Raw genomic sequence first — 12,313 nt, 5'->3', positions numbered from 1 at the left:
GTGAGTTTGTGTGTGTGTGTGTGTGTGTGTGTGTGTGTGTGTGTGTGTGTGTGTGTGTGTGTGTGTGTGTGTGTGTGTGTGTGTGTGTGTGTGTGTGTGTGTGTGTGTGTGTGTGTCTTTACTTTATTTGGAGGCCTCCCACTGGGCAAAAACTGGTTGAATCAACTTGGTTTCCACATCATTTCAACCCAAAAAAATCTATGTGATGATGTTGAATCAACTTGGAAAACTGATTGGACTTGTAAAAAGTAATCAACGTAAGGGCAGTTTCCCCCCCCGCCCCAACTTTTAACTGAAATCCAATGACATGGTGACATTTTTGGGTGATTTCACGTTGAATTCAGGTTAGTTGTCAACTGAACCAAATGTAAATCAAAACTAGATGTTGAACTGACGTCTGTGCCCAGTGGGCTATACTTAAAGTGAGTGTGTCTCCTCTTTACCGTTCTCCTCTCTGCTTCCCACCCCCTGTCTCTTTCTCTCCCTCTCTCTCTCTGTCTTTTCCCCTCTCCCCCTCCTCTAGATGAGTAACCTGGTGGCGTCTCAGATCATGACCCATACTGACGTGGGCTCCAGGGCCAACTCTATCGAAAAATGGGTGGCTGTGGCCGACATCTGCCGCTGCCTCAACAACTACAATGGAGTCTTAGAGATCACCTCAGCTCTGAACCGCAGCGCCATCTACAGGTTGAAGAAGACATGGGCCAAAGTCTGCAAACAGGTGGGAAATGTTCTAATTCTTTACCCTTCTCCAGAGGTCTGCACTCAATCACTCTCCATTTACTCGGTAACCTTGGGCACCACGGGAAAAGTTTGTTTAAAGAGTTACCGTTTCCCGATTTAACTCAAAGAATATCAGAATATCGATTTCATAGCAGTCACTAATTAATTAATTTCATCAGTCTCATTCTGAATGTTGGATAATTCGTAAATCTGCACAAACCCGGGTCTTACTGATCATTCCGTACCACACAAATCGAGTTGATTATTTATTTACTAACAAGTTAAATGATAACATAAGATACACATACACAAACACACACAGTCTAGGCTATTGATTAGAACCTAATACAATGGCAACAGGTCCCTAGTGGTCCCACACAATATGACACGTGTTACACAAGATGGAGATTTAAAGAAAGAGAGAGAGAGAGAGAGAAAAGTGCATGAGAGAAAAGCTCACTTAGATACATTTGTAAACTATGCTTAGTTTAGCTCTAACACCTTGCCTCGAACTGTCGCTCTTATGGGTGAGAATGTATTTACTTGTTGAAGGTCTCCGTTGGGTATCTCTTCGTGGACCGAGTTCTGCTTAGTGGGATAGGTTTGGCTGACGCCCTTTTCTTTCGATGGCCGCGTTACCGGATGTAAGTCTCTGATTGTCCACACAATGTCACAATGTCCTTTCTCTTGGTTGTCTGTTTCCTTGCACTTGATCTGTGAGAGTAGTCTTCTTAGGAGACTAATCAGCTGTGTCAACGCTCCCAGCTTGGGTAGAAGGGCCGTGTAGACAACCGATGATTTGAAGAGAATAACCGGTTGGTCTTTCTTGAATTCCCCTTCTCAGATACAGTACTTAGATACAATACAGAATAGCTACTCCACCATGAACTTGATTGTTCAGAGATTTTTTTATCTTCAATCTCGTGTTGTGTTTCGTGGTCACGGCTAGTCGTAAACCTCGGCTGCAGCGCGTGGTAAACTTAGTCTGCATGTAAAATTCTTAACTCACATGTTTTATACCCTCGGGTCACAAAGGGGCATTTCCGTCTTTATGACATGCTCTCTGGGTTTCCAGGTATTAGAACATACCTTGACTAGTAACGAGCTACGTCCCAGGAAACTCAGAGAACATGTCATGAAGACGGAAACTATGATCTCGTTTAGACAACTAAAATCACAGTTCATCGTTACAAAAACATTCTCTTTGATCTGGATAATTTCTACACAACGCACAGTATGTAAACTTCATGTACATATTATGAAACCTCTTCAAGTTACAATGTTTTCGTTATAACATTGTCAAGAGAGACCATATCTCTCTCATAATCACTAAATGCCTAGGTTTACCTCCTCTGTACTCACATCCCACCATACCTTTGTCTGTACATTATACCTTGAAGCTATTTTATCGCCCCCAGATACCTGCTCCTTTTTCTCTCTATTCTGGACGTCACAGACGACCAATTCTTATAGCTTTTAGCCGTACCCTCATACTTATTCTTCTCTGCTCCGCTGGGGATGTAGAGGTGAATCCAGGCCCTGCAGTGCCTGGCTCCACACCTACTCCCCAGGCGCTCTCTTTTGATGACTTCTGTAACCGTAATAGCCTTGGTTTCATGCATGTTAACATTAGAAGCCTCCTCCCTAAGTTTGTTTTATTCACTGCTTTAGCACACTCTGCCAACCCGGATGTCCTAGCTGTGTCTGAATCTTGGCTTAGGAAGTCCACCAAAAACGGTGAAATCTTCATCCCTAACTACAACGTTTTCAGACAAGATAGAACGACCAAAGGGGGCGGTGTTGCAATCTACTGCAGAGATAGCTTGCAGAGTTCTGTCCTGCTATCCAGGTCTGTACCCAAACAATTTGAACTTCTACTTTTAAAAATCCACCTCTCAAAAAACAAGTCTCTCACCGTTGCCGCCTGCTATAGACCCCCCTCGGCCCCTAGCTGTGCTCTGGACACCATATGTGAACTGATTGCCCCCCATCTATCTTCAGAGCTCGTGCTACTAGGCGACCTAAACTGGGACATGCTTAACACCCCAGCCATTCTACAATCCAAGCTTGATGCCCTCAATCTCACACAAATTATTAATGAACCCACCAGGTACAACCCCAAAGCCGCAAACACTGGCACCCTCATAGATATCATCCTAACCAATGTGCCCTCTAATTACACCTCTGCTGTTTTCAACCAAGATCTCAGCGATCACTGCCTCATTGCCTGCACCCGTAATGGGTCAGCGGTCAAACGACGTCCACTCATCACTGTCAAACGCTCCCTGAAACATTTCAACGAGCAAGCCTTTCTAATCGACCTGGCCCTGGTATCCTGGAAGGATATTGACCTCATCCCGTCAGTAGAGGATGCCTGGTTATTTTTTAAAAATGCCTTCCTCTCCATCTTAAATAAGCATGCCCCTTTCAAGAAATTTAGAACCAGGAACAGATATAGCCCTTGGTTCTCCCCAGACCTGACTGCCCTTAACCAACACAAAAATATCCTGTGGCGTTCTGCATTAGCATCGAACTGCCCCCGCGATATGCAACTTTTTAGGGAAGTTAGAAACCAATACACACAGGCAGTTAGAAACGCCAAGGCTAGCTTTTTCAAACAGAAATTTGCTTCGTGCAACTCCAACTCTAAAAAGTTCTGGGACATTGTAAAGTCCATGGAGAATAAGAACACCTCCTCCCAACTGCCCACTGCACTGAGGATAGGAAACTCTGTCACCACCGATAAGCCCACTATAATTGAGAATTTCAATAAGCATTTTTCTACGGCTGGCCATGCTTTCCACCTAACTACCCCTACTGCATTCAACAACACTGCACCCCCCACAGCTACTCGCCCAAGCCTCCCCCATTTCTCCTTCTCCCAAATCCATTCAGCTGATGTTCTGAAAGAGCTGCAAAATCTGGACCCCTACAAATCAGCTGGGCTTGACAATCTGGACCCTTTCTTTCTAAAATTATCTGCCGAAATTATTGCAACCCCTATTACCAGCCTGTTCAACCTCTCTTTCGTGTCGTCTGAGATTCCCACAGATTGGAAAGCAGCTGCTGTCATCCCCCTCTTCAAAGGAGGTGACACTCTTGACCCAAATTGCTACAGACCTATATCCATCCTACCCTGCCTTTCTAAGGTCTTCGAAAGCCAAGTCAACAAACAGATTACCGACTATTTTGAATCCCACCGCACCCTCTCCGCTATGCAATCTGGTTTCAGAGCTGGTCATGGGTGCACCTCAGCCACGCTCAAGGTCCTAAACGACATCGTAACCGCCATCGATAAGAAACATTACTGTGCTGCCGTATTCATTGACCTGGCCAAAGCTTTTGACTCTGTTAATCACCACATCCTCATCGGCAGACTTAGTAGCCTTGGTTTCTCAAACGATTGCGTCGCCTGGTTCACCAACTACTTCTCTGACAGAGTTCAGTGTGTCAAATCGGAGGGCCTACTGTCTGGACCTCTGGCAGTCTCTATGGGGGTACCACAGGGTTCAATTCTTGGGCCAACTCTTTTCTCTGTATACATAAATGATGTCGCTCTTGCTGCTGGTGAATCTCTGATCCACCTCTACGCAGACGACACCATTCTGTATACTTCTGGCCCTTCTTTGGACACTGTGTTAACAACCCTCCAGACGAGCTTCAATGCCATTCAACTCTCCTTCCGTGGTCTCCAACTGCTCCTAAACACAAGTAAAACTAAATGCATGCTCTTCAACCGATCGCTGCCTGCACCTGCCCGCCCATCCAGCATAACTTCTCTGGACGGTTCTAACTTAGAATTTGTGGACAACTACAAATACCTAGGTGTCTGGTTAGACTGTAAACTCTCCTTCCAGACTCACATCAATCATCTCCAATCCAAAGTGAAAGCTAGAATTGGCTTCCTATTTCGCAACAAAGCATCCTTCACTCATGCTGCCAAACATACCCTCGTAAAACTGACCATCCTACCAATCCTCGACTTCGGCGATGTCATTTACAAAATAGCCTCCAATACCCTACTCAACAAGCTGGATGCAGTCTATCACAGTGCCATCCGTTTTGTCACCAAAGCCCCATATACAACCCACCACTGCGACCTGTATGCTCTCGTTGGCTGGCCTTCACTTCATAATCGTCGCCAAACACATTGGCTCCAGGTCATCTACAAGACCCTGCTAGGTAAAGTCCCCCCTTATCTCCGCTCACTGGTCACCATAGCAGCACCCACCTGTAGCACGCGCTCCAGCAGGTATATCTCTCTGGTCACCCCTAAAGCCAACTCCTCCTTTGGTCGTCTCTCCTTCCAGTTCTCAGCTGCCAATGACTGGAACGAACTACAAAAATCTCTAAAACTGGAAACACTTATCTCCCTCACTAGTTTTAAGCACCAGCTGTCAGAGCAGCTCACAGATCTCTGCACCTGTACATAGCCCATCTTTAATTGAGCCCAAACTACTACCTTTTCCCCTACTGTATTTATTTATTTTATTTATTTTGCTCCTTTGCACCATATTATTTATATTTTAACTTTTAACTTTCTTCAAACTACAAGTCTACCATTCCAGTGTTTTTCTTGCCATACTTTATTTACTTTGCCACCATGGCATTTTTTTTGCCTTTACCTCCATTATCTCACATCATTTGCTCACATTGTATATAGTCTTATTTTTTTCTACTGCATCATTGATTGTATGTTGTTTTACTCCATGTGTAACTCTGTGTTTTTGTATGTTGTCGAACTGCTTTGCTTTATCTTGGCCAGGTCGCAATTGTAAATGAGAACTTGTTCTCAACTTGCCTACCTGGTTAAATAAAGGTGAAATAAAATAAAAATAAATTAAAAAATTTTTAAACTTTTAATAACATAACAAAATTACATTCCTTTTCATATTCCATCTGTCATTGTTACCACCATTTTGGCTGATGAAATATAATGTCCCGAAGTCCATTTTTTGCATGTTACAGTTCTGAGGTAGATTCTCCATAAGGCACACACATTCCAGTCTGTCACATTAGAGACAAGGAAGGAGTTGGGCTGCTGCCTTATAATATAAGTTAAAATTTAAGTGTTGTTATAACCCCCCCATCAATCCCTCTATACAGTTGAAGTCGGAAGTTTACATACACTTAGGTTAGAGTCATTAAACAGCTTGGAAAATCCCTGAAAATTATGTCATCGCTTTATAAGCTTCTGATCATTTGATCACATTATTTGAGTCAATTGGAGGTGTACCTGTGGATGTATTTCAAGGTCTTCCTTCAAACTCAGTGCCTCTTTGCTTGACATCATGGGAAAATCTAAAGAAATCAGTGAAGACCTCAAAAACAAAATTGTAGACCTCCACAAGTCTGGTTCATCATTTGGGGGAATTTCCAAACGCCCGAAGGTAACATTAATCTGTACAAACAATAGTATGCAAGTATAAACACCATGGGACCACGCAGCCGTCATACCGCTCAGGACAAAGATGTGTTCTGTCTCCTGGAGAATAACGTACTTTGGTGCGAAAAGTGCAAATCAACCCAGAACAAAAGCAAAGGACCTTGTGAAGATGATGGAGGAAACAGATACAAATGTGTCTATATCCACAGTAAAACAAGTCCTATATCAACATAACCTGAAAGGCCACTCAGCAAGGAAGAAGCCATTACTCCAAAACCGCCATATAAAAGCCAGACTACAGTTTGAAACTGCACATGGGGACAAAGATCGTACTTTTTGGAGAAATGTCCTCTGGTCTGATGAAACAAAAATAGAACTGTCTGGCCATAATGACCATCATTATGTTTGGAGGAAAAAGGGGGAGGCTTGCAAGCCGAAAAACACCATCCCAACCGTGAAGCACAGGGGTGGCAGCATCATGTTGTGGGGGTGCTTTGCTGCAGGAGGGACTGGTGCACTTCACAAAATTGATGGCATCATGAGAGGGGGAAATTATGTGCCTATATGGAAGCAACATCTCAAGACATTAGTTAGGAAGCTTGGTTGCAAATGAGTCTTCCAAATGGACATTGACCGCACGAACAAAACGCCGCTATTTGGATATAACTGTGGATTATTTGGAACCAAACCAACATTTGTTATTGAAGTAGAAGTCCTGGGAGTGCATTCTGACGAAGAACAGCAAAGGTAATCCAATTTTTCTTATAGTAAATCTGAGTTTGGTGAGTACCAAACTTGGTGGGTGTCAAAATAGCTAGCCTGTGATGTCGAGCTATCTACTCAGAATATTGCAAAATGTGCTTTCACCGAAAAGCTATTTTTAAATCGGACACCGCGATTGCATAAAGGAGTTCTGTATCTATAATTCTTAAAATAATTGTTATGCTTTTTGTGAACGTTTATCGTGAGTAATTTAGTAAATTGTTAGTAAATTCGCCGGAAGTTTGCGGGGGGAATGCTAGTTCTGAACGTCACATGCTAATGTAAAAAGCTGGTTTTTGATATAAATATGAACTTGATTGAACAAAACATGCATGTATTGTATAACATAATGTCCTAGGTGTGTCATCTGATGAAGATCATCAAAGGTTAGTGCTGCATTTAGCTGTCTTTTGGGGTTATGTGACATTATATGCTAGCTTAAAAAATGGGTGTCTGATTATTTCTGGCTGGGTACTCTGCTGACATAATCTAATGTTTTGCTTTCGTTGTAAAGTCTTTTTGAAATCGGACAGTGTGGTTAGATTCACGAGAGTCTTGTCTTTAAAATGCTGTAAAATAGTAATATGTTTGAGAAATTGAAGTAATAGCATTTCTAAGGTATTTGAATAACGCGCCACAGGATTCCACTGGCTGTTACGTAGGTGGGACGATTTGGTGCCACCTACCCTAGAGAGGTTAAAACATTGTTGTGTTTGGTTTTGACAGACTAAAGCCCTGATGGACAAGCTGCAGAAGACTGTGTCATCTGAAGGGAGATTCAAAAACCTGAGGGAAACCCTGAAAAAGTGAGACACAAATCTTATTGGTGAAAACTTACATCAAGTCCTTTCTTTTCAGTGAGGAAGGTGTGGCCCAGAATATTTTGTCCCTAACTCTCTTCTTGTCTCCCTCCTACTTTTCTCTTCCCCAGTTGTAACCCTCCCAGTGTGCCCTACCTGGGTATGTACCTGACTGACCTCGCCTTTATCGAGGAAGGAACACCTAACTTCACTGAGGAGGGCTTGGTCAACTTCTCCAAGATGAGGATGGTAAACACACACACACATGCAGGCACTCTGTATTTTCTCTCTGCATTGTTGGGAAGGACCATGTATGTGACAAATAACATTTTATTTTATTTTACACACATTGCATACCAATGTGAAACCACTTTCATCCCATAGAATACAGCATGAACATGTTCAGTGAAGCTGCAGCACTGCTGTTTCCATTGATCTGCCATAGATTTAATTGAGTTCTGAGATATGTGATGAAGAGCTGTGTTGAAAATGTTGTGTGTCCTAGATCTCCCACATCATCCGAGAAATCCGCCAGTTCCAGCAGACACCCTACAGGATAGAACACCAGCCTAAGGTACGCCTACTTACTTACTGGACACTTTTCATATTGCCAATGGCTATTTTCCTAGTCTGTTTTGCTTTTCTTCAGTGTGTACCCCTTCCCTCTCTCCAGGTGACTCAGTACCTGTTGGACAAGACTCTGATCATGGATGAGGACACTCTCTATGACCTCTCTCTTAAGATAGAGCCCCGACTACCGGCCTGAGGGACAGTCACCGCGAGCAACGGGACCCTGGCAACCCTGTCCCTCTATGTGGGCAACACGCCTGCATACCTGGGATAATGAACGACAAAGAGAGAGTGGATTATTGAAGAGACAGAGAGAAAAAGAGAGAGAGAGTATTGAGAAGGAACGTAGGGAGAAAATCCTTGTTGTTTTTAGATGATGATGGGGGGATCTTTTGAATTTGTTTTCTGAGAGGAAGGGTAAACAGGAAGTGAGGTGTCATTGTGTGACCTCATCATCCTTCTCCCAGAGTGTGACATCATTGATGTGAAACATGGTTCTTCTGCCAGCAGATCAAATCAGAGTTGGTGGAGATTGAACAATCTTTGGGAAAATCTCAAATGGCACCCTGTTCCCCATGTAGGACTGCACTATTTAGGTAATAGGTTGCCATTGAGACACTTTTTTGTCTTTGAAAATGTTTAAAAGGTGTATCATAAGGAGATGAAATGTAGCATGTATAGCTCTAAGAGTCTGGACTTGTGTATGTTACGCTGTGCTGCTTTACTGTGCCATGTCCTTGAGCTGAAGCACCCATGCTTTCACACCAAATGGTGATCACTTGACTTTGCATGATCCTAACTGGGGTTTTCGTGTTTATTTGGCCTTGGTCCTGACCCCTGCATGTTAACATGCTTCACTCTCTTTGGTCTCTGAAGACTACACAACCACTATGCATCCCATCTACCAATCATAAATCACTTTATTATGAGGGTCGGATGGAATCTATGGGTGTAGATTTTCGAACACACCTGCCGGAATTAACTCATACATTACTACTACTAAATATATTAAATGTAAGTGGTAAATAGAAACTCCTTTTAAGATTCAGTCTGACTGTGGTAATGAGAAACTAAGTGCTTCAAAATGAATTTAGATTTAGAAACTGGGCGGCAGGTACTGTAGCCAACTGGGTGGGAGGTAGCCTAGCGGTTAGTGCTTTGGGCCAGTAACTGAAATGTCGCTTGTTAGAATACCTTAGCCAACAATCTGTTGATGTTCCCTTGAGCAAGGCACTTAACCCTAATTTGCTCCAGGGCCGCCATTGTACTATGGCTGACCTTGTAAAACAACACATTTCACTGCACCGAACAGGTGTATGTGACAATAAAATAAAGAAATAATAAAGCTTCATTTGTAATAGTTTACCATTTATGTGTATCGTGTTGTTGAAATTGCTCTTAATAAATAATGAAATATTAATCTACAAACTGGTGACCGGTATCTGAAAGAATACAGTAGAATCCGGTACAGTACAATCCGGTTTTGATGTCTAATATCTTGTAAGCTCTACCAATTCTGTAGTTTGTCCATTTGAATGATGAGAATTAGATGCTTCAAATGTGCCTTTATTATTGTTTTTTTCTATAGGTAGATTCTCAGTCCTCTATATGTTCTAACAACAATACCAATCAATTCAGATGAACAAGTAATATTTCCCCCTTTTCAAATATTTGCTGTCAAGTTAGCAAATTTCCATCTGTGGCATTCTTTGGTGAAGTTGTAGATCCCTAGTAATAATGTATCTGCTCATTCAGATGATATGGAATCATTGGGTAAATATCAATTGTTATTCCTTCATTCCTCAAATCCTCATCTCCTTCTCAAAGCACTTTGGAGCAAAAGATCCTCCTCTCAGAAGTAGGCAAGGAGAAATGACAAGGATAGAATTACGTATAACTACATATAATTGAATAGGATCAAGGATATACAATTGAGATTCAGGCATATAAAACTATTGTACTGCCATGGAGTGAGGGTGGTTAAAGAGAAGTGACTTGTTATGTCCCTCTAGTGGCCCAGACATTCCCATGCTTTATCTGACAACAACACTTGTAGCACGTTCAGCAGGGCCTGTTCACAACTTTACAATAACCACTCCTTATGCAGTTTGATGAGCATGTGGTCCTGTTGCAGTTTGCTCCTAATTGAAAAATGAAAACCCAGCTAACAAATGTTGGTTCCCAGAACAATGTGGGAAAGTAATTTTTCAAATAACCAAAAGAGAACCTCAAGGGAATGCTATGGGGACATTATGAGCTAGCTGGGAATCCTTTATTGTCCTCTCAAATTGAATTTTGTCTTTAGCTTCATTGGCTTTACATGGTCGCATGAGTGTTCTAGTCCAGTTATCTGTATGAGTCTGACAGTAGCTGTCAGCATGAAGCGATAGAGGTTGCTTTAGAGGTTACATACAGTTAATGCAGCTCTTGAGTTCCGATCATGGAATTCCGAACTCATCAGTACATCTTTACTTGGATTAAAACATATATATTTTACATTTTAGTCATTTAGCAGATGCTCCAGAGCGACTTACATTAGTGCATTCATCCCATACATTTTTTTCTCTCAATATATTTAACTTAGATGTACATACATTTACATCTTTGTTAAAATGCATGTAATGCCTAAACATTTATTCCAGAGATGCATGTACAAACATTTGCATCTTTGTTAAAATGCATGTAATGCCTGACAATTCCAGAAATGCATGACTATGACATCTAGTCTACAGGGTGGCCAAAGTGGTTCCTAATTCGGCATATGACATAATTTGTCCCTTCAGAGGATATTTAAATTACTCTTTACGTATTGATCAATGGAGAATTTGCCACCAAGCCAAAACTTTGGCACTAGCTAGGTTTGAATCCAATTGGAAACAGATTTCCATGTGAATATTATAAAATCTACATAAAGAAAATATGTGCATTTTCCCACCAGCGGTGTGTTTCCTCCAAACAGACTTGTGGCGTATAAAAATCAGTGAATGATGACGTAGTGCACACAAAATGTACTTTTTCGCTTAAGTTTTCGTGTACCAAATAAAAATCTACAGTTCAACGTGTTTCCATTGCATTTTCAACTCTACCAATAGTTTCCTCACAAAAACTGTGTGCCTACTCTGGTCTTGGCACATGCACTCTAGCCAACAGTTCGTAGATACAGTATGCTGTGTGGGTAGGCTAGTCTACATGATGAGATTATTATGGATAAGAGCGAGAATATTTTTATTTATGGATAAGAGCGAGAATATCTGTATTTATCAAACGGCAGTCAAGCATCGATCATCATGTCACCAGAATCAGACCCTCAATATTTATTGGAAAGGAACATCAAGATTACTGTCACCACCCTGTGAAGATCATCATAAATTATTTAATCTGTAGCCTAATAAACTGCATGCTTTTCCGAGTCGTAGTGGGAGGACCACACACCAAGTTTACTTGACTCCAAGTTTACTTCAATATGATTGTTATTATATATCAATATTTGCGCATAAAGGCGGTTCCACTGCCATGTCACGCATAATTCATTTTACAGACACAAAAATATCCCACCAATTGAACCGAAGCTTCCTGTTTCCATCACCGCTGTCTTGATTTTTTTTTATACGGTATGACTATACTCGTATAAAAACTGTGGATGCGTATATGGTTAGTGATATCATTTAAATTATGGTTAAAAAAACAAACATTTGATTTCACCAAAATGTTCCATTCTCTTATAAAGAGCACATGTTCAACTTCATAAAAAAAAATTATGACTATAGTCGTGCCTCTCTTCAGCTTGAAAAAAAATTGAATCACTACCTGACTGATAATGTAACATTTTTGTCGTAATTTTTGTAGTAATTTAAATGCATTTATGTGTCAAGTACAATAAAAATACATTCTGACAAAATATATTGTAGCCTATTTGAGGATCTGGAGGAATGTGCTTTTTTATTTAACCAGGTAAGTTGACTGAGAACACATTCTTATTTATATCAAGGGGAGAGGAGGGGGGATGAATTAGCCAATTGTAAACTGGAGATTATTAGATGACCGTGATGGTATGAGGGCCACATTGGGAATT

At 41.5% G+C, this 12,313-nt stretch overlaps 1 protein-coding gene across 1 annotated transcript in view; it reads left to right on the top strand.

Moving 5' to 3' along the window:
• The window catches only part of LOC115164089 (ras-specific guanine nucleotide-releasing factor 2), a 182,581-nt gene extending 171,282 nt beyond the window's left edge, over positions 1-11,299 (top strand). The window contains exons 24-28 of the mRNA XM_029716198.1: positions 524-721; positions 7,598-7,677; positions 7,803-7,920; positions 8,177-8,245; positions 8,345-11,299. Of these exons, the coding sequence (XP_029572058.1) occupies positions 524-721; positions 7,598-7,677; positions 7,803-7,920; positions 8,177-8,245; positions 8,345-8,437 (558 nt within the window). The 3' untranslated portion in view covers positions 8,438-11,299. The remainder of the gene's footprint in view (positions 1-523; positions 722-7,597; positions 7,678-7,802; positions 7,921-8,176; positions 8,246-8,344) is intronic.
• Positions 11,300-12,313: the final 1,014 nt, after the last annotated feature.

The sequence above is a fragment of the Salmo trutta genome, chromosome 27 (assembly GCF_901001165.1).
Source record: "Salmo trutta chromosome 27, fSalTru1.1, whole genome shotgun sequence".
Taxonomy (NCBI): domain Eukaryota; kingdom Metazoa; phylum Chordata; class Actinopteri; order Salmoniformes; family Salmonidae; genus Salmo; species Salmo trutta.
This window is presented reverse-complemented; position numbering and strand designations above follow the sequence as displayed.